Source organism: Pteronotus mesoamericanus, unplaced genomic scaffold (genome assembly GCF_021234165.1).
Source record: "Pteronotus mesoamericanus isolate MK-2021 breed Mesoamerican mustached bat unplaced genomic scaffold, CSHL_Meso_final contig_182, whole genome shotgun sequence".
In the NCBI taxonomy this organism is placed as follows: domain Eukaryota; kingdom Metazoa; phylum Chordata; class Mammalia; order Chiroptera; family Mormoopidae; genus Pteronotus; species Pteronotus mesoamericanus.
Genome location: NW_026555078.1, coordinates 17,101,097 through 17,123,872, shown reverse-complemented (window position 1 = coordinate 17,123,872; position 22,776 = coordinate 17,101,097). Strand labels below are relative to the sequence as shown.

General features: G+C 43.4%; 2 protein-coding genes and 1 pseudogene across 3 annotated transcripts in view; 1 reads left to right on the top strand and 2 right to left on the bottom strand.

Moving 5' to 3' along the window:
• Positions 1-1,633: 1,633 nt before the first annotated feature.
• ERG28 (ergosterol biosynthesis 28 homolog) lies at positions 1,634-9,643 on the bottom strand. The gene is made up of 5 exons (XM_054566996.1): positions 9,551-9,643; positions 7,298-7,461; positions 4,991-5,081; positions 2,470-2,588; positions 1,634-2,353 (listed from the first exon to the last, which is right to left on the bottom strand). Exons 2-5 carry the CDS (start codon positions 7,428-7,430, stop codon positions 2,274-2,276), a joined length of 423 nt encoding a protein of 140 aa, XP_054422971.1. The 5' UTR covers positions 7,431-7,461; positions 9,551-9,643; the 3' UTR covers positions 1,634-2,273.
• A 386-nt stretch (positions 9,644-10,029) lies between these two features.
• TTLL5 (tubulin tyrosine ligase like 5) overlaps positions 10,030-22,776 on the top strand; it is a 246,195-nt gene continuing 233,448 nt past the window's right edge. For both annotated transcript variants that reach the window (XM_054567237.1, XM_054567238.1), the window contains exons 1-3: positions 10,030-10,163; positions 11,439-11,607; positions 19,069-19,175. In XM_054567237.1, coding sequence (XP_054423212.1) covers positions 11,534-11,607; positions 19,069-19,175 — 181 coding nt within the window. In that variant the 5' untranslated portion in view covers positions 10,030-10,163; positions 11,439-11,533. The remainder of the gene's footprint in view (positions 10,164-11,438; positions 11,608-19,068; positions 19,176-22,776) is intronic.
• On the bottom strand, positions 17,068-18,322 carry LOC129065880 (60S ribosomal protein L4-like; annotated as a pseudogene).

Below are 22,776 nucleotides of genomic sequence, written 5' to 3'. Positions count from 1 at the left end.
AGTCTTTATATGATGCCTTTTCTTTTTGTCTTTATCTTTCCCTCAATATCAAAATGAGTTCTTACAGCTGGTTACACAGTGTGTTCCCTCCTGCTGCCAACTTAATCTCAAGGGCAGCACAAGGATGTCCCGCATGACTCGTAGGCCCTGGTCGACGTTCCCGTCTGGGAGGAAGCAGAAGGGTGGCCCTGGTGCTGAAGGGACGCTTGTGTAGCTCGGGCCACCCCAGGGGCAGCTGCCCTAAGCACCTGGATGGCTTCCGGGATAGGACAACCCCACAGGCCCCTCACTGCCAGGTGGTTAGCAGCAGGGGCTGAGGCTGGGAGAGACCGCAGGCTTGCCCTTTCTGCTGGGCAGGAAACACAGTCCAAAGCTTGAAGCACCTGGCCGAGAGGGCCCCACCTGAGAAGCAGCAACATTCCAGAATCTTCTTTTCTTTAGGGTCTGTGTGGGTTCCAGTCTTTGGTGGCCAACAGAACCCGCAGCTATATGACAGTCTTGTTAAGTAGTGCATGTGGGAACTACCTTAGGCCACGAGGGCCATTTAATCTATAGCTTCTCATTTAATTCCATAAAAGGCTAAGAGACAAGTGGGATAAGGAATGGAACCAGCACCCTTGCTATACTGAGTTGGGGCTGGAAACCAATCAGTACATACTACTTTCTGGCCAACCCAAAAGGGGGATAAATGGAAGCTGAGTCAAAGGGCGTTTTCCCTTTAAGACTCTACTTGCTCAATTCAAATATCTTCCATTCCCTTTGGTGGGTGAGAACATTCCAAATGTTCTTTTACCTCAGCTGAACTGCCTGGAGAGGGGTAAATACTGTGGACTTTGCTGCCTCCATCTAGAAATGGTTGAGTTGGGAGCCTCTGAGCACCAGGCCTGTGTCAATCTCTGATTTGAACAACACCTCCACCTGTGGGCAGGGAGCCCTGCGCCTAGAGAGATACTACTTCCAGTTCACGGTCAAATTTTTAACAGAGAAGAACACATTTTCATTGTCAAAATCTTCACAGAACACACCCAAAGCATAATCAAAGCACAGAGACGTGTAGGAGCAAATCGTCACTTCCCTTGGCTACACTGTAGGGGCCACAGGAGCAGGGTCATTGCCTGGGGCCGGCCTTTCTTTCCCAAGGGTCTGGCAGGGAGTACGTGTTCAGTAAATACCTGCTGACAGAATGAACGGGCCCTGAGTCTGCGTGCTGCGTGTGAGGAGGGCCCCTGTCCACTCCGGTGCCCTGGCTTTGGGGTTCAGGGTCCTCCTCTCCACCGCCACGCAGCCGTTTCTTCTGTGCTGCCTGGCTCCGTGCTTTGCCTCTGCTTTCTAAGAATCTATTTCTTCCATAGGAAGAAAACAAGAAAGGGTCCTGACTGATAGGTTGTGACCTCAGAATCTTGAAGAGGGGAAGGGAGAGGAAGATTTGATTCCAAGAGAAATGAATGCGTGACGGAAGGAGCTGGAGGCAGCCAGGTTTGCCTGGGTTCTGAGCTGTCCCACTCATTATGGCGTATTTGCTTAGCACAAAGCTGTGAGTCTCCTATTCCAGGGCTCAGAGGAGGGCAGAAGTGCTCTGGGCTTAACGGAGGTCAGAGGACAAGGACTGGTCAGAACAGAGGGTTTTTCTTTATTACAAAATTCATTACACAAATATAGCTGACCAGAAGGTCTAAAAACAGCCCAGACTCTTCCAACCACAATCCGTCTGTAGATACAAGGATGTAAGCCACGCTCGCTCACAGGGCAGCCCTTCTTGGAAGAACTGCCTGTTCCTCAGATGGTTCGGAGTCTTGGGTCCAGCAGCAGAGAGGAGCCCAGCGTGCACGGACAACCCCTCGAAGCAGCCCTTGGTGGCAGCTGCTCTGGGTGAGGCAGCAGCGGTAAGTTTCGCAGTCCACATGTTCCCCACACAAATCAAATCAAGGGATGGAAATAGGAGGAAAAAGGTAGAAGGCTCGAAAGGGATCCTCAAGGAGAGCACGGTGGGGGAAGGGCACACAGAGCACTTCTGAGGTGCTGGCAATTTCTTGATTTGTTTGCATTTACAGAAGTGTCACTCTAAAAGAATTCTTTAAATTGCTCGTGTTATATACTTTTCTGTATGCACGTTATATCTTTAAATGTAATTAAAAAACCCAAAACAACATAAAGGGCTGGAAGTGGATAAGGGGGCTGGTGATGGAGCAGAAAAGAAAAAATTAAAGCTCAGAGAGGATGATGGAGGGACAGCCAAGAGGGAAGACGGAGTCTCGGAGGTGGTGATACTGGCCTCAGTTTCTCTTCTTCTGTCTGGACACTGGTTCTACTTCTAGGTACCGGAGCCCAACGAGCATACCCAGGATTGAGAAACCTTAAACAGAGAGAAGATGAGTGGCTGGTGTAAGCACAGTGCTCTCTTGTACCCCTTGTGTGTCTGCCAGAGCTGGGACAGTTCCCGCGGGAGGCCTGGGGTGGTTGCGCGCTTACTTGCCACCAGCAGGGGTGCCAGGACTCCGATCGTGGGAGCCGCCGTCCCGTATACAAACAGCTCAGAAAGGAAGTGCCCCAGAGCAAGGAGGAAGGTCCAGAGCGTGATGTGGTAGAGCCTACGAGGCAGCAGACAGAAAGAAGAACTGAAGTACTGCTTGTTCTGCACAGAGGAAAAGTGGTGGTTTGATCCGATGCGCACAAAGAAAAACCCAGGAAGTGGCTACGGCTAAAGGCAAAGGAGACTTGGTCCTGGGAAAGACCTGCTTGCTTATTAATCACATCCATCTCCCCTAGGGCAAAACTGAAGGTTTCCACCGCTACACTGACAAGAGAATGGTCCAGGCATCTGGAGTGGATCTCCAAGTCTTAGCTATAGCAAAGCAGTGTCTGGATTCCGGCAATTCTGGGCCGTGTAGACAATTTTGGATCAACCATGCTTACAGGTTCCACTTACTCAAACTGGCTTGACTCGGTGGTCTGAGCCCACCTGGCAGGCATTTGGCCAGGGCTGGTCAGTGTTCATATGATGAAGACCACAGAATGAAGAGCCTGAACGGGGAATGAGCAGCAAGGACCGCTCGGGGGCTTTTAGATGCTCTGGCAGTGTGGGCTGGTTATCTGATCTTAGCCTGGGAAAGCGGCCATGTGGCGGACCCGGTGACAACCTCACGGGAAGAGGACTTGTTCCTCAGCTTTGACAAAAAGGTGGGAAAGAGGCAGGTTATAGAATGACCGACCACCTGGATTGCTGCTATCTTTTTTTTTTAAACTATGCAATTTTTTAAATTATGAAATCTTCAAACATACAAAAAAGTATAGATAATAGAATACTATAATTAACTTCTAGGCAACCAATACCCTGCTCCATCAAATCTGAACATTTTTGCTTCACATACTTTTTTCCTAAGAAATAAAATACTAGTTATTTGTTAAAGCATCCTGTGTATTTTTACCTCACTTGATCCCATTCTCTGGCCTCCCTCTTCCCCAGAAGGAAACAATATCTTAAATTTAATTTTTATCCTTCCTGTGCAAGTTTTTATATATTTAGTAAATATGGGAGTTGACTTTGAGCTTCCAGTTAGGGAGGGAACAGAGCCAGAGGGCACATCAGAAGCACAGAGAGAAAAAAAAAAAGTCCCAGGCTTAAACAAGGCTAGAAACACAGGTTGGCTTCTACAGCTGCCCTGTGCTGAGAGAACGGAGAAGGAATGGCTAACCGGTGAAAATAAGTCTGAGCTGTTTTTGCTCATTCCGAAAAGCACCGCAAACAAAGGATATTACCTCTTATATCTACCAGCAATTCTTCATCATGGTAAAGGTCTTTAAAATGATTATTTCATCCTCACTCCCTCCCAGTCACCCTGAGAGGCAGAACAGAAATACTAGTGTCTTTTTATACGTGAAGAGACCAGAATGCAGAGAAGGTGTTTAATGAACTTGCTGCTACAAAGCTAGTTACTAATAGAACTGAGAGCACAGCTCACTGACTTGTGTCCATTCTCAGGCCCCAGGCTGTTTACACTAAACCAACTTTCCCAAAATAAGTGCGAACCTAGAATAAGTCTACCACAGTTTCAAGTTCTACAAAAATTAAAAATAGAGTTGGACAGATCACAGGGCTGATAGCCCTGCTTGAAGTCCCACTTGAGTCCGTCTTCCTCAGATTAAATTAACTGCACCTCTAATATATAGATCTGCGAAACCAGGAATGAAAATCACTACCTCCCCGGACTGCTAGGAGACTTAATCGAAGTCACATAGATGAAAGTTGGCAAAATAAGAGGGGCTCAATAATTATTATTACCTCCTCTCTTCCCTGGATGCTGAGGGTCTGCATCAGACAAAAAAATATTTTAGTGTGAAGTTGGTGTTTCGGTAGCCTCACCCACTGCCCTGAGCACACTTTTCCACCTTGATGTGGTGATGATTGTTGGGAACAGGGCTCGAGCCCCCTCCAGTGGCCGGCACTGGTTACAGCCGTCTCTAGACCAGAGGCTACGACTGCATGCAGCTGTTCTTCTCAAATGAGTACCCTCAAGAGGCAGAATACAGAGGAGTCCTGGGGTCTCTTTCACCCTCCTCTGCCTAAGCATACAGCAGTTTACTTGCAGGTCCCTTTTTTCATGGATTGTGATTTCTTTTCACTCCTGCTTAAGGAGGCATGTGAGAATAAGGTATGTGTGGGTGGCTGCTCTAAAAAGAGCACACTACTGCACTTCTTCAGTAGAAGAAAAGCTGGTTCTTCAGTAGAGAAGCAGGGGGTTGGATTCAGGCCACTGGACCACAGCACCGCCAATTTGCTATGTCAGTTCAAAAGAACTGTCAAACCTCTAAGACCTGCTAGGCCTATTATGTTCCTTAGGCCTGGAAGGAATGGAACCTATTAACCTTTTATTATTCACATTCTAGCCTAATGTATCCAAATTAACGGTCTCTGAGAGGAGGGCCACACTGGGTATGCCTAGCACCTGAGTTCCAATAAAAGGGTGCTAAAGCTCTTCCTTCCCTTACATACGTCTTGTTGTGGATATCAATGGCACAGAGGCAGCGAATCACTGATGACAGCAGTGTCCAGATTCCAAAGGTCCGAGCTTGGAGGCCATTCACTGTGTAGGAGAAAAAAGCAAGAATGTTGAGATGGAGGTGAGGGTCCCTTCCAAACTCTTCCTACTTCACTGGTGGTTCATGGGAGGCAGGGAGCTGGGCCTGAGCTCCCTTTGGCTCGGCAGAGTGGAGCCTCTTGTGTTGTACATGGGAACAAGAAGGAATGGGAAGAATTCCAGAATGAGAACTGCTCAGCACCTCTTCAAATGCCTACAGCTGGGCAGGGGAGTTCCCAGAGTAGAATCCAACAGAGAGCCCACTTGAGCAAATAACTCCTGGATGTTGTAGTTTATACCTCTGCCCTAGCAGCCAGTCTGGTGCTGGTGAAGTCCAGCGAGTCTGGATCAGGACAGGTTTGGGGGAATGTTGGAGAGAGTGGTCTGGCAATACAAGATACCTGGTAGGTCAGCAGACTTTCAAGGCTGGTGCAGGAGAGAATTCAGAAATAAAAGAACCTTTTAGGATGGCCACATCTGATGTTTCAGAGACTTAAGTCCCTGGGTTTTCTCTGAATCCACATCTATATTGTTTGAACAAAGCCCAAACCAGGCTGGTTCCCTATACACATGGTGGTGGAACAAAGCGCTGTTTCTTTAGTGTTTGCCAAGGCCACCCTGCTCTTGGTGGCTTTGTTCTGACACTGCTATACTAAATATCTTCTCCTGAAAGTACGGGTGACATTCCACCATAACAATGTTCTGGATCCTGGGCATTTATTAGAGTCAACTGAAAAAGTTTTATAGAATTACCAAGACTGGGTAGCAGGCCAATTAAAGCATCCTCTCTGGAGGTGGGTCCCTAGGCAAAAATATTTTCTAAAAACCCCCTCCCTTGGTGATTGTAATGTACAGTTATTGATCTAAGGCATTCAGTGGAAGACCTCTGGATAGTAATGAGGCGAATAAAACTCTATACGTCAACCAAATATCTAGCAGTTAGCTACAGTGGGCTACATTCTTTAGAAACCAACTTGACAGCTTTTCTGATGAAAAGGCTGAGGAAATTTCTGTAGTTAGTGAGGTACAAAAGTGAAATATTTCACCAACCCTAACTAGATTAGGCATTGGGTAAAATTCTACCACAGTACTGGTATGATCAGCAGAGTACCATGACAGCCCCCAGACCACAAGGCGGAGGCAGTCTCTACTTCTGGGCTGGAAACAGACAAATAGACAGATGCATGCACATACACGCTGCTTCTGCTCAGCTCTGTGCCTTTCAGCAAGTCACATGACCCCTGGGCTTCTCTTTTTCAACTTAAATTCAAAGGGCTGGACCAGGTAACTAAAGTCCTGCGAATCTATATCGGATTCCTGGACAATCCGAGGGCAGCGTTTGAGGGTGAAATAATGAAACTATCCTGGCCCCCTTTCCAGGTTCTCTATTCCTACTGCATTTGAGTGTTGTTCAAAACGAGCCTTAGCCTACTTAATTCCATTCTGTATGTAGATGCTGCAGAAGAGTATGCTAGGTCAGAGCCTGAATCTGGGTTAGCTATAAATGTGACACAGAATTGTCAGCTGCCATGGAACTGTGTTGCAGCTCAAACCACCCCACGTGTCAGCACAAGGGAGCGTGAGCTGAGACGTGAAAACACTCTCAGCTGGGAGGCTCAGGAAACTGGGAAAGGCCACCGTGGGCCTCCCGAAGTTTCATTTTGGAAGCCAAGCTTGGAGGGATTTGGGCTGTCTTCTCAGGGACTGTGTTCCAGTTTGGGCAGACCGTGGATTAGCAGCTCTCCATCTGCAACACGGAATGGAACCATGCGGGCCACTGACCATGATTTCGGGAGATGGTTGTGATAAGGTGAAAAGCTTCTTTACGGCTTGCCAGTGGGACATCGCACAGTCACCAAGTAACTCTACTGCCTCATTTGCCCTTGCAATGCTTTTTAATAGACTGCCTAGGGCAGTGTAAAATGAATGAAGAGGTGTTCAGAGAAGCTTTGGAGGAAAAAAGGGGCCAAGGCCTATCCACAAAGTTTATTACTCTAGGGGCTGCCAAAGGCTAGATTAGGTAGCATCAAAATCACCTAGATAATTATTAAAAAATAGATTCCTGAGCTCTATATAGGAGGTGAAAGTTTCAATAAATAGGTTTGGAGCGGGAAACGGGAACCTGCACTTTGTTTGTTTATATGTTCCCTAGTGAGTTATTCTGATGGATAGACCACAATTTTGGGCACTCCCACAAAAGATGCAGTTCTTTGACGTCTTACCCAGGTCTGGCTTGCCAGTGTAGAGCTTTTCATAGAGAAAGGTGTGGTCTCGGAAGCTCTGTAGTGTGTTCCCCATGGCTATGATGGACACCATAACCAGCCAGCTTCGTAACACATTCAGAAAACGGCTCATGGCTTCCCTCAAATCGGAGAGGGCTTCCTGCCTTGGAAACAAAGGCAAAGGACATGAGACAACAGACAGTTAATCTTCTACAGCCATAAGTTGTCCTACTGCTGTAGTTAACCTGTGTCCCACTCAGGAGGGCTATACCAAACTCATTTTTTCCATCGCTTCACAAATTCCTCTGCAAGTTCCCTGGGCTCATCCACCCACTACTTACCTTCACACAACACCCTTATCTTCACAGATTTAGCACACTGCCTTTGAATATGTGCCCTAAACCAAAGTGTGCTGACCTTGATCCAGAGTGAAAATGGCTAAGTAATGCAGTGGGTAGAAATGAAAAACCCAGTGGAAAAATCGGAGATTGAAAAAGGAAGCAGTAGAAGAGGCGTACAAATGCTACTATAAAGTAATAAAGTAGATTTATGTGTAAGGCTTACAGAAATTGGTCTCAATAGTTAGTCACACTAATAGGTTGAATCAACAGTATACTTTACAATAAATGGCATAATGTTTATCTTTGTCTTGAGCAATTTCTCCAAAATATTATCCTCCATCAGAATTCTTTTTTCTTGGCCGAATCAGTCCTCTTATATCTTTACTGCTAGACTCGTTTTTCAGGTCATTCCTTTGTAATGCAAGAAGCTGAAAGGTAATTATATCAATAAATCTACTAACAGATTTATTGGCTACTGATGATAGGTCCTTCCAAGTGCATAGAAGCCTTATACAGGTTAGTGGAATCAATGGTGGGAGGGCAATATTTACATCCTCAGGTCTTCTCTAATCTGTTCTCAGGTACACCATGCTCCATAACCGAAGAAGAACACTATAAAAGTTAAATAAACTGCTGTGACTTGAGAACTAGTAAGAAATTATATGGAGATGGAAACAGCAATGTTGGCATTGGGTTGCAGGAGAAATTATAGGTTTACAGTTACTGGGCACTTGTGTGTGCTGTGCACTGTGACAAGCATTTAACATATACTGTGGGCACTATTAATATTTCCATTTTACACATGAGGGTTGGCACAGAGAGGTTAAGTGATTTGATTGTGGTTATACAGCTAATACTGCCTCACTGAGAATATTTTGATGAAGACTCCATTTTTGAGGAAGACAAGCACGCTATATACTCTTTTGTCTTCAAGTTGTATAGAAAGCACCATGAAGTTATGTACGTTTTAAAAAATTTTTTTATTTTAAATTTATTTTTTCAAATACAAAAGTTATGTACTTTAAAAAAAAACAACTTAGATTAACCCTTGCTGAGCATTGATTTCAATTAACTTGACTTAAATAAAACCCAGGTAGATAAATAATCTAAAAATGGGATTGCTTTTTATCTCCATTATGCTTTTCGGCCCATGGTTTATCTGCTGTCAGGTTAACTTCTTGGGCTTGAAGTGGTGACCAACTATCAGGCTTCCTTTGTCACTCTGGCAGGAAAAGTTTCAGTACGGTCCTACACTACCCAGATGAAACAGATCCATATTAAAGTCAGCCATAGCTCAAGACACTGTGAAGCACCAAGAAACAAAAAAGAACTAGAGAGGAGGAAAGGTGAATAAATAAATACCTGGGGAAAGGTGGATCACGGGATGAACTGTGTCCAAGTCCAGAGAGAACAATAGGGCTCCTACCACACATCACAGTTACAGCCCCGGCCAACATCCCTACCCCGGCCTCCCCAATTCTCCTAATTGTCTTACCCTCTGTCTATTGACAGAGGGTCACACTTTCCAGCTTCAGTAAAGGTGCATGGATGGTCCCTTGTTTTTGATAGAACCTACACCTTTCATTTCACAGCTCTTAGGAATCCCAACAGATAGCTGATGAGGGCAGAGCCTGAGCATTCTTCTAAACTGCTCTACCAGTCCCTCAACTCCACTTCTCTAAAACTTGAGGGCCTCCTAGATTACCCAACATCTACTCTCAGATTTTGCCCAGGCCCAGCCCAGCAAAAGTGTGGTGTTAAAATCTGAGTCAGGAGAGAGGCGTTTCTATCCTGGCCCTACCATTTAGTGTATGTGTGATTCTGGGCAAATCATTTACACTTCACAGCCCAAGTTTCCTCACCTGCAAACTGGAGGTAAAAGAAATATTATATCAAGGAATATTCTCCTTACCTGGAGAGCGGACTCCCAGCCCAGTAGCAGCAGCAGTAGCAGCAACAGCAGTGAAGATGCTACCCCAGGGCAGCTCCACCGGCCACCTGAGCCATTTGTGCCCGCCCCCACCCTCACCCGGTTCCAGGATTGGACACTTTCTGTGAGTCCTCGCTCTTATTGGCTGTTCCGGTTCTGCTCAAGCAGGAGATGGGGCGTGAACCCCTTTACTGCCAATCAGCGGTTGCCTCTGAGCAAGTCTCAGCAAGGGTACGCCACTCACACAGTAAACCCGCCTGTTGAGCGTGGCGGAAGAACTCCGGGCTTGGATTCAACTTTTTAGGGGCGGAGGAAAAAAGCGGAGAAAAGAAGTCAAGGTTCTTCTGTGGGTAGCCGGCTCTAAGCCCGCGCTGCGTGGTGGTGACGACATTTTTCCGCGCCCGAAGCCGAGCGTTTTCAGCGCCGGGTGGCGGGCGCCTGCGCAGTGGCTCTGAGCGGGCGGTTGCTTGTTGGTTGTTGTAGTAACGGGGAAGCAGCCGTCCGCTGCAGCGGTGAGCCCAGCTGGGGAAGGAGAGAGGTAGGCGCAGAGCGCGGTCCCCGCCTGCCCGCCCCAAGCCATGGGAGGATGAGACAGGTAAACGCCTGCGCGCTCCCCTACCCGAGCGAGGTGCGCTCCCGGGTCTGGGCGGGCGCGGTCCCCTGCACTTCCCTCTTAGAGTCCGGGAGTAGCTGTAGGCTTCCGGGCGCGCTGGGCTTAATTGATTCGCCGGAGTAGCCCGTGTCCTTTCTGCGGGGAGCATATGCGGACCTACCCGGGATTGAGGTGAGCCAGGCGTGGCGCTGAGGGGCTGATCCTTTTAGGGCAAGGACAGTTCTTGGGCTAGTGTCCTTAATCTTCTTCAAACGCCCTGCGCTGTCTCTTCCCGCCCTGCAGGCAGCCTAGGGCAGTCTGGCATCCCTTCCTGGTTGGAGATTTTGTTTTAATTGAAAGCAAATGCCAACATTTGTGAAAGGTCCAGAAATCCTATTGGGAATCATCAGAAGAACGGCTTTGGAAGTTGTTAGATATTGCCCATTCCGTTGCAGATGTTTAGGGATCAGTATCGGGATCGGCATCTTTGGTTCAGTTTATAATTTGACCCTATATATGAATGCATAGCAAAATGAGGTTTGGAAAGAGTCATATCAAGTAGTTATCTCTGGATTATGGGACTGTGGTCATTTAAACATTTTCATTTTCTTTATCTAATTTCTATTCCTATCTCAAACACAGTGAACATGCACTTTTACCCTATGGAAAATTTTTAGATTAGAAATCGGAAGTATCCTAATTTTAAAGTCTATTTGAGATTCAGGTCATAGATTGATTTTTAGCAAGGGAATTTTTGAGAGTTTTTGGAAGGACTTTTTTCCTGGCTATTAATGACCTTGACTCAGGAGAATATATTAATCTTTTGGTTCAGTAGTTGTATTTTAGTGGAAACATGAGGGCATTTTATCTGTGTGTTTGTCATAGAGTCTAAAAAGATATTTGCAAGGATTTTAATTTTGAATTTAAAATTTTTAACCCAGGTCAGATTTTTCTAGCAAGGAATCTATGTTTTAGACAATCATCTTCCTACCTCAGACTTTCCCCAAAAGTTAAGTCTGTTTTTTTTGGTTCATGTTAGATACTGTATATAAAATGAAAATGAGAAACTTGAACTTAATAACAGTTCTTCAAATACATAGGGGACAGACAATATGTTTGGGAAAAAACTTTGATTTTGGGGACATATGTGAGAAACTGTGATAGACTGTAAGCCTCTAGAGGCTGGGCACCATTTAGGTAAATATTCGTGGAGGATCATCAGCAATAATCGACAAATAGACATTGCATCGTGTTTTAGATCATTTGGCTCTCCTACAGGTATCTGTGCCACCCAAATTGTTTGATCCAGAGGATTTGCAAGGAAAGGTCTCTGAGGCCCCCGTCTGCTGACTGCATGACAAACCCTAAAGGAAATGCCAATCGTGATGGCCCGGGACCTGGAGGAAACAGCATCATCCTCAGAGGATGAGGAGGTGGTAAGCCAAGAGTAAGTAACAGCCAGCTTGCTTTTTGAACCTTTGTTTCTAGGATGGAAAACAGTTCTCTTTTACTCATACATTCTTTTTAAATTTTATTTTATTTATTTATTTTTATTGCTGGGGACAGTGAAACGAGGAAAGGCTTAGGCTAGAAGCAGCAACAGGGGAGAGCCTAGGCGGGGCTGCTTGGTCTCTCCAGAAAGGTTACAGGACAGCAGTGAGCCCAGTGGGGCTGCTAGGGCTCGCTGCAAAGTCAGGGAGACGGGGGCCTCGGAGACGGGTTCAGGGGCTTAGTCCCGGGAGCTGCAGCTGCCCGTTGCTCCCCCGGTTGCAAATCTTATGGGGTCCCTTAGGGTTTAAGAGATGCACACCTGTGGGGGCAAAAGGGAAGGGAAAGGTGCTAGTGTACTCCTGGGAGGGAGACTACTCCACTCATATATATTCTTTTACCCAGTATCCTTCTTTTGATATTGTCTGACGCCGGCTTTAGCTTCTACCCATGATCTAATTAAGGATCTTATTATTCGGTCCCTGTCTGAGATAAGGTTCTGGATTCGTGAGTCAACACTGGCTCTAGATGTTCCAGGTAGTAGCTCTTTGTGAACTCTTGATCAGAGCTCTTAACATAGGAGATTTTGAAATGTTTATAGTAAGTTCTCCAAGCACTGTGTGACATTGGTTATGTTACTTTTTCAAAAACTTTTACAGTGATAGGATAATGATACTATAGAGAGGTCAGGTGACTTACCAGAGTAATTTTGGGGCAGGACATGAGAATGCTATTGCCTGTGCTGTGTCTGTTGAACTGCATTGCTTTCCTGAGTTCTTTTATGTAAGAGTCAAAGTTCTTGATTACTGGATTCTCATAATAATAAGAATATAAATGCTAGTGGTAAGTGCAGCTGCTATAGATAATGATGAGGGCTTTAATTATTGTATCTCATTTAATTTGAAGGTGCTGTTATTCCCACTTTATTAAACTCATCCTCACAAATATCAAAGTTCTTCCTCAGGGATGTGTAGAAAGTAAGCGATGGATTGAGACTCAGACCTAGTTTTACTGAATCTTGAAGCACTTCACTATTTTACCTCCTTTAACCTTATTACTTGACACAGAAAACAAAGAGAAAAAACTGGCTTATAGGTAAGATTAGTTTTTAAGATTTCCTGCGAGTTCCCTTGGATACTTGGGTGCTGTATAACCCGAAAAAATGGGCATAATATCTCTACAGGCTATTCTGTAGGAGTATGGTTAGGGTCAAATCGAATAATATATATGAAATTACTTTGTAAATTATAAAGTGCCACACATATATCAGGCATCATTCTTACTTGCTTTAATATTGAACTTAAAGTGGACTTTTTTTTAAAGGGAAATGAGGGTTTTTTAAAAAAAATTCTATTTGATTTTAGAGAGAGAGAGGAAGAGGGAGAGAGAGACAGAGAGAAGAACATTGATTTGTTGCTCTGCTTATTTATGCATGCATTGGGTGATTCTTGTATGTGCCGTGACCAGGGATCAAACCTGCAACCTTGGTGAATTGGGGAAGATGCTATAACCAACTGAGCTACCTGGCCAGGGCTAACATGGACTTCTTATTATAAAGTGGAAAGTTCTATTATTTAATATTATAACTTGAAAAAATTATCGAAGCATTAATACAGTTTTGAGAAAGGCTTCTCATCACTTTTAGAACAGTTGTAGAAAATAATAAAGATTTGACATTATATTTGGGTCATTCTCACTCAGGATAATTAAATGGATAATTCCCCGTGGTCGCTTTGCCTCCTTACGACTTCTTGCTTTCTGTGTGCGCCTCTTTCCCACTTCACAGAAATTTAACTTCTGCTCCAAGCATCAGCCTTTCCCATTTCTTTTACTCCATAAATATCTTTCTTCTTAGTGGGCTTAGAGGTTGGGCCTGACAAGTGTTAGGTTGAACTGTATGAGGTTGCCATTTTGATAGGTCACAAACAGTCAAATATTGACAATTTCAGGTGGTTCAATATAGTATTATGATAGATACTCCATAAATGCTGACTGAACGCATAAACGTATGATTTAGATCACATTAGATCAGATGTTCTTAACCTTTTTAATGCTGTGGATCCCTTATCAGAATATTTTTAAGTGCATAAAATAAAATACAGATCATTAAAAAATGCCAATTACATTGAAATGCAGTTACCAAGATTTTTTTAAAAATTACTTGTGAAAGTACAAATTACAGTAATTTGTGCTTTCTTATACATTAAATTACAAGATCGTTTGTTTAAAACATGGAGAAGTTAAATTTTACTTTCTGAAGACAGCAACATGAAGACTTTTTGCTTAGTTTGCATAAGATTATTACACTGTACGGTGGATTAACACATAGAAGTAGAGATACTGGGAGACGTCACAGATGTCTGGACTACCACCATGAGGTGTCAGTAGCTGAATAATTGCTTGGAGGAGAGATGCCAAATCATTGTCTAGCTTCATCGAACCAGATGAGGAAGACTGTGATTGCAGGTGATCTAGTGGCAAGTTTTATAATGTAACTTAGGAGTAGTGATAAATGAAAGTGATGTTTTAATATACTGGCATCAACTTTAAAATGGTATAGAACATCTAGTTTCAGATAATGCTAATAGCGATGTTCTTTGCTGCCTATATTCGTAATTAAGAAATATTAAATTTCTAGTAGAAATTAAGAAAATACAGATGTATTAACCCCCTCCCCACTTCTCACTCCCAGTCCAAATTCATGGACCTTTTGCTCCACTATTTTTCAAAACCTCACTGTTGGTTTTTGACTGAGTCTTGTTCTATCAGCTCATGTTTTGCCTATCAGACGCTTGTTTTATACATTAGGAATCTTAGGTCAGTCTTGTTCAAACTTAGAGCGATGGGCTTACACTTAAGTTTTTGGAAATTAGAAGGCCTTAAATCATCTGAGGATGTTGATTTGATCCAAAGATGCATATCCATGGACATCTGTTAGATCTGCTCAGATTCCTAGGCTGTATTAAAGTATTAATGCCTCATAATCCTGGGCTTTAGGACTAGAAACTGACAAACACTCCTTACAGTCCTTGTTTTGCATGGCAAAACAGTAAATGTAAGGGGGCTCTTTTTCTATATTTTGCTTGAGGATCCCAAATTTGCCCTGACCAGTGTGGCTCAGTTGGTTGGGCATCTTCCTGCAAGGCTAAAGGTCACAGGTTCTATTCCCAGTCAGCACATACCTGGGTCATGGGCCCATCCCTCGGTTGGGGCATGTGCGATCGGCAACTGGTCCATGTTGATGTTTCTCTCTCTCTATTTCTCCCTTTCTTCCCCTCTCTCCAATAATAAGTAAAATCTTAAAAAAAAATAAAAGCTGGCTTTATGTCAATTGAAAAGATCATCAACAAATGATTATACAGGGAGTGCTATGGGAGTTCAGAGAAGAGGGCATCACTGAGGGATGGAGGCGCTGAGCAAGTCCCCAGGGAAATGGTGAGGTGAGCCGGGCCTTGGAGAGTAGGATTAAACAAACAGAGATGAACAGAGAGGCGTGGGGAAGGCATTTCCCGTAGGACGGTTGGTCTTAACAAGGCATGGAAGCTTTGAGTTATGTAGGCTGCATCCCAGGAGTGAATAATAATATATTCCTCATGAAATTGCTTCCTAAAAACCAAAACGTTCTTGGGTTTTCAAGAAAGTAAATTATAAAACTGGTCTACTTTGGTAGTTAGTCATTCAAATGCTTTGCCCTTCCATGCCTGTAAGCAGGGATGTCCAACGTTTTGGTATCTCTGGGCCACACATGGAATACATTGCGACACGTAATCACAAAAAAAAATCTCATAATTTAAATGAATTTATGATTTTGTGTTGGGCCGCATTCACAGCCATCCTGAGCCACATGTGGCCCGCGGGCTGCTGTTTGGACACTCCTGCAAGCATATTTTCTTAACATATACCAGTTTCTGGTGTGAAAGAAAATTTAAGGTCCCTTCCTAATTATTTAGAATCTTTTCCCTGTAGCACCACCTGGTGGGAACATGATTTCAATGGCAATTTGGCATCTGCCTAAAGTATGTTTTAGTTGACCTTACTGAATTAATAACCTGTCTAGTACCTCTTTTATCTTTTTTTGTTTTAGGTGAAAAGATTTCTCTGTCAGGGATTTAGCTTTCCATAGACAGTGCAGTTAGGGCCTTGGCTCTGCTCTGCCTCCGTGGTTTGTGTTCTGCCTCTTGCTGGTCTTACCGCACAACCCAGTGTTTGTGGCTGATAAGGAGCAGCTGTGCCACTTTGTAGCCAGTGCTAGATTGACAAGGAGCGTTGGAGAGTTTCCAAAGTTTCTGTCGCCAACTTTGTAGTTTAGGCCACCCATTTTTTCCCTCTGTCCTCTGACTTGGAAATATAGTGGAAAAATTAAAGTTGGAAGAGATCAGGAATAATCTGGCCCCATGCCCACGTTTTACAGGTGTTTAAAATTAAAAAGCAAGTGAAACAAAAAAAAAAACAACCTTTTTGCTAAGAAATGCTCCCTTCAAACCCCATTTCCCACAAGTGGGCTCTATGACCCAGGTCAAAGAGCAAGAACAATACGCATCCACATTCCATTTCTAGAAAATGGGAAATGAAACTAGTTATGGTGTTCTTTGCTTTCCTCATTATAAGGCTTTTGGTAGCTCATCCCAAGTCTAAAGGTCACCTTCCAAGTTGTAGTCTGGCAGCCTATTCATTCAAAGTGTGGATCATTTTAAACTTGGGTTGGGAGGGCCTGACGTGGACTTGAGATTTGTCCTATGGTTTTGTTAAGGGTGTGGTCATGTGAGTTTTTGACAGCAGACTGAATCTTGGCTCAGTGGATCTTATTCCATTTAAGAAATTGATTGGTTTAAGCTCCAAAGGGTTGAGTTTAAGGTGTTCTGTATACAGAATATCATGATCTGAGATTAGGGTGATGGAAGGGTGGAATCTAGAGCAAAGACGTTTGGATTCGTATACCTTTCCAGTACTCAACCAGTTGTATGACCTTGGCAAATCACTTAACCTCTCTGAACACCTTTTCTTCAGCTCATAGTGGGGGCAAGAGGATTAAGTGAGGTAACGCAAAAGCTCTTAGTTTAACTCCTGGCATGTAGGAGGGGCTCAGGCAATTTCTTTCCCTTTCTACTTCCCTGCACTAAAGAGGTTGAAGTTTCCTAATCTGTGGGTGAATATACATTTAAGATAGATTAAACTGAGGTTCCCTGAGGCTAGGGAAAGAGAATAAAGTCCGAGGTCTTTCTTTGGAGAAAAATATCTATTGTTCAATTTATTAAGGCTTTATTTAAAATATAGGTTTTAATTGGGGTACTGGTATTAACTTAGGGTTCCTAGCTCAGAATCTTTTTTTTTTTTTCATGTTTCTCACTGCCTTTGACATGTATATTCAAAACTAGCTGTCCATAGCGATTTGACCTTTATGGAATAAACACATTTAAGTTTATGCCACAGGCTTCTTTTCTTCTGTGGCGATTTCTCTTCTCTGGGCTTCTTCTCAGCTGCTGGGTTCTTGGTAGCTGCAGCCTTTTTTCCTACCAAAGGCTTCTTCTGCTTCTTAACACCCACAACCTTCTTTCTTTCTTCCCTACCACAGGCTTCTTGCCTGGAACCCCCTTCTCATCTGATTTGGCTTCTAATGCCGCTGCTGCTCTCTCCACCTTCTGCCTGTGATGCCTGCCTGGCGAGGAATCGTGTCCCAGCGCATGGTCGTTGCGTATGGTTTTAACTCCAACATGATTCTCAGGTTTTTCAGTGGATTCTTCTTCAGGACTCTGTGATGAATCTTCTTGCGTGGTGCTCGGAGGGCTCTTGGGATCTCTGGGCCTGTCAAGGTTCTGCTAAGGTCTGCATGGAGCATCTTGTGCATGGGAAGATTGCCGTTACCCTTGAAGGAGGCCGCTTTACGCCAAGTGCTGTACAGATCATCGGACTGGCGGAGAGCACTTCCAGTCCAAATGCAGAAACGGCCCGCATGCCCACCAGGAGCACGTTTCAGAATGTTCAGTTTGCGTACATTAAGCAGAGTAGTTCCAGGAATGTTTCTGAAGGCTTTGATGATACTGTTGTCCTCATTATAGATGATGCAGGATCCTCTGGGCTGGATATGACAGGTTCTCATTTTGCCCCTACCAGCTCTCATTCGCTCAGAGTCATAGACCTTTTTGATATCAATCCAGGCCTTAAGCTTTTTAAGAAGCAAAACAGCCTCCTTGGTTTTCTTATAGCTTTCAACTTTATCTTTAGCCACCAAAGGAAGTTCGGGAACTTCCTCAGTACCTTTAGACATGACTTGTGCTGGTATGGCCGAGGTAGCCAGGGCAGAGCGGATGGTGTATTGCCTCTGTGCTGTGTTCGCTGCGGTGCCAACGGCGCCAGGTTTTGGTTGGTGCAAACATGAGGCCTCCATGACACATGTTTCCAAAAGCACACTGGCCAGAACAATGAGTTCCACCACCTGGAACTCTGGGAATTCAAGCCACAGCTCTGCGGGTACCCCAAGACTCTGCACTGGTTAGATGACCTGCCAGTTCACTGACATTATAGGGCTGTCTGTTGGTTTTTTTGCAAGTTGGTGTGAACAAATCTGGCCAAGTGGGAGACTCCAGCAGAGCAGGCAGAGTGACACTTTTGCCAGATGATTCCCCCATTTCGGAATACACTGATGTCAGTGGACAAGCACACGCCATGGCGTGGAGAGGAGAGGGCACACTCCTCTCAGCCAGGTGGCTGCCACAGGAGAAAGGCCTAGCTCAGAACCTTAGGCCGGGCCATCAAATTGGCTTAAAAAGGGACTATGGGTGTTAGAGGGGTATCTGTTAGTACTCTTTATGTGTGCGGGGGACTAAAACACAGTTGTCCTAAAAAGAAATTAACAGACTTTTTTAAATTCTTACTTAGGAAAGAGTTGCTTCCGCAGCTCTGAGTCTGCTGCTCAGGATCTCGTTTCTCTCCTCCTTCCCATCAGGCTCCCCTGACTTCCTTTCACCAGCAGGTCCAGGCTCTCCTGTCAGGGTCACAGAATGACAGTGGCACTTGCAGCCCTCTCAGTCTCTTCAGTGCCATCCAGGCGAGGAGCGGCCATTTCTTCTGTAGCTGCTGGAGAAGAGAAAGAAAGCCTTGCTTTCCTGGAAGGTCTCACATGTCACCTGACCCTCACTGGCTCCAGGTGGCATATGTGGTCATCCCTGAGGCGGCCCCTATCACTGGGGGATAGGATGCCCTGATTGACTGAAACGAATCAAAGCTTGTCCCTGGACCGGGGAGGGATTTGAGCTTAAACAAACCACGTGGCTCAAAGTGGAAGATGAAGGGTTCCCATAGGGCACTTAGGGTTCTTGTTTCAGAAGGAGGGGGAAAGTTATTAACCAACCAACCAAGTGATCTGCTTTCAGCATCCACATTTTGAGTTGTAAATTAATAAAGCCATGTGTTACGGTTGTAGGGATCATCCATGTATCATGTGGACCGGAGGCTGCAGGAGAATCCCAGTTTTGGTGTTCCATGCTGAGGCAATTCTGACAAAGGACAACAACATTCGAATAATTGGAGGTGAGCATGACGTCCCCCACGGAAGGCGGGGCTGGGGCACGGCCCTGAAGGCCTTGTCCTGCAGGAATTGCCAGCGCCTGCAGATAGGGGTGTGGCCTTGGCCACGAGAAGGCTCTGCTGGTTTGTTAACTTGAAAGGATTATTTATGATTTCTCGAATTGTTTTCTGCACATTAAAATTTTTTTCATCTTTGAATTTTTTCAGAACTATGTATACGTGTACTTATTTTATTGTGGTAAAATATACAAAACAAAATTCACCATTTAGAACAGTTCATTGGCATTTAGTACATTCACAGTGTTGTGCAACCATCACCACCGTCAGTTCCAGAACATTTTTATACCCAAGGTAAATCCTGTGTCCGTTAAGTAGTCACTACCCAGGCCCTGGCAGCCCCTAATTTACTTTCTGTCTTAATGGATTTGCCTGTTTTGGATATTTTATATAAATGGGTTGTATATACAGTACATGGCTTTTTGTGTCTGGCTTCCTTCACTTAGCGTAATGTTTTTAAATTTCACCCATATAGTACATGTATCAGTACTTTATTCCTTTTAATGGTTGAATAATATCCCATGTATGCATATACCACATTTGTTTATCCATTTGTCAGCTAATAAATGGTTGTTTTTACTTTTTGGCTATTATATTGTAAATAGTGCTTCTGTGGACATTCATGTACAAGTTTTTGTTTGAACACCAGTTTTCAATTCTCTTGGGTATATACTTAAGAATGGAATTGTTAGATTGTATGGTAATTCCATGTTTAACTTATTAAGGAATTACCAAAGTGTTTTCAACAGTGATTGTACCATTTTACATTTCTGTGAACAATATATGAGAGTTCCAATTTCTCCACATTCTCACTAACATTTTCTGTGTTTAGACTACAACTATAGTACTGGGGGTGAGGTGGTATCTTATTTTGGTTTGGATTTGTATTTCCCTAATGACTTATGACATTGAACATCTTTTCATGTACTTGTTGGTCATTTGTATATCTTCCTTAGAGAAATGTCTCTTCAAGGCCTTTGCCTGTTTTTTAATTGGGTTGTTTGTCTTTGTTGTTATAAGAATTCTTTATACGTTTTGGATATTAGACCCTTATCAAATATATGATTTATAAATATTTTTCCCTGTTCTGTGATTTGTATTTTCACTCTCTTGATAGTGTTTTTTCATGAACCAGTGGTTTTCATTTTGGTGGTCTAATTTATCTATTTTTTCTATTGTTGCTTATGCTTTTGCTGTCATATTTAAGAAATCATTGCCTAACCCAGGGTCATGATCTTTATGCTTTCTTCTATGAGTTTTATAGTTTAAGCTCTTATATATAGCGCTAAATGGCTTTTGATTCGTTTTGAGTTAACTTTTTTATGTAGTGTGAGATAAGGGTCTATCGTCATTAGTTTGAATGTGTGTATCTAGTTGTTCAGCATAATTAGTTGAAGAGGCTATTATTTCTTTATCAGACACTCTCGGCACTGTTGAAAATGAGTTGGCTGTAGGTGTATGGGTTTATTTATGGCCTCTTAATATTTCATTTATTTTTGTATAATGATCTTACACCCTGAAACCTTGCTGAACTCATTTATTAGCTCTAATAGTTATTTGTGTGGGGGGGGGGGTTTCTTTTGGGTTGTCTGTATATAAGATCATGCCATCTGCAAATAGAGATGATTTTACTTCTTTCTTCATAATTAGAATGCCTTTTGTTGTTTCTTTTCCTTGCCTAATTGCTCTGACTTGAACTTTCAGTACAGTGTTGAGTAGAAGAGGTGAAATGTGAGCACCTTTGCCTTGTTCCTGATCTTCTGGGGAAAACTTTACAGCCTTTCACCATTCAGTAGGACGGCCTTTATCAGGGTGAGGGAGTCCCTTTCTAGTTCTTTGTTAAGTGTTTTTATCATGCAGGGGTGTTGGATTTTGTAAAATGATTTTTCTACATCATTTAAGATGGTTCAGCTTTGTTTCCTTCATTCTCTTAATGTGCTGTATCACACTGACTGACTTTTGAAAAAATTATAAACAGTTGTCCCAGTTTTGCCCCCTCTGCCCCCCTCCATTCAGGCTCCCACACACTCCCTCAGACAATCCCCGCACCGTTGTCCATGTCCGCGGGTCATGCATATATGTTCTTTGGTTACTATGTTCCCTATGCTGTACTTTCCATCCTTATGATTATTCTAAAACGACCAATTTGTACTTCCTTTAAAAATTTTTTTTATTATTTTTTTATCTTTTTGCTTTTTAAAAAGTTCTATTTTTAAATCCTGTTTATTCTGTTACAGATGTCTCAGTTTTCCCCGCTTTGCCCCCCTCCACCCAGCCCACCCAAGCACTTCTGAATTCCTTTACCTTTCTCACCCATCCTCCTGACCCTCCTCTCACCTGGTAACATCAAAATGTTCTCTACGTCTATGATTCTGTTTCTGTTCTAATTGTTTATTTTGGTTTTTTTTAGATTCAATTATTGGTAGATATGTATTTATTGCTATTTTATTGTTCATAATTTTGATCTTCTTAAAGAAGACCCTTTAACATTTCATGTAATACTGGTTTGGTGGTGATGAATGCCTTTAGCTTTTTTCTTGTCTGGGAAGCTCCTTAACTTGTCCTTTGATTCCAAATGATAGCTTTGCTGGGTAGAGCAATCTTCGTTATAGGTCCTTGCTTTTCATCACTTTCAATATTTCTTGAAATATTTGAAATATTTCAAGACCTTTTCTAACCTTTTCTAACCTGTAAAGTTTCTTTTGAGAAATTAGCTGACAGTCTTACGGGAGCTCCCTTCTAGGTAAGTATTGCCTTTCTCTTGCAACTTTTAAGATCCTCTCTTTGTATTTAACCTTTGGCATTTTAATTATGATGTGTCTTGGTGTGGGCCTCTTTGGGTTCATCTTACTGGGGCCTCTGCACTTCCTGGACTTGCCTTTCTGTTTCCTTCACCACGTTAGGGACGTTTTCTGTCATTTTTTCAAGTAGATTTCCAATTTCTTGTTCTCTCTCTTCTCCTTCCTATTTTGTGAATGTTGGTATGCTTGAAGTGGTCCCAGAGGCTGCTTATACTATCTTAATATTTTTGGATTCTTTTTTCTTCTTACTGTTCTGATTGGTTGTCTTTGCTTCCTTATATTTTAAACCACTGATTTGGTTCTCGGCTTCATCCACTCTACTGTTGATTCCCTGTAAATTGTTTTTTATTTCAGTGAGTGTATCCTTCATTTCTGACTGGATTTTTTTAATGCTGTTGAAGTTCTCACTAAGTTCTTAGAGCATCCTTATAACCAGTGTTTTGAACTCTGCATTTGATAGATTGCTTATCTCCATTTTGTTTACCTCTTTTTCTGGGGTTTTTTTCTGTTCTTTCATTTGAGCCATGTTTCTTTGTCTCCAGATTTTGGCAGCCTCCCTGTGTTTGTTTCTATATATTAGGTAGAGCTGCTACATTTCCCAGGCTTGGTAGCACGGCCTAATGTAGTAGGTGTCGTGTAGGGTTCAGTGGCACAGCTTCCTCTGTTGCCCAAACTGGGTACTTGAGGTGCTCCCACTGTGTGGGCTGGGTATACCCTCCCCTTGTAGTTGAGCCTTGATTGCTGTT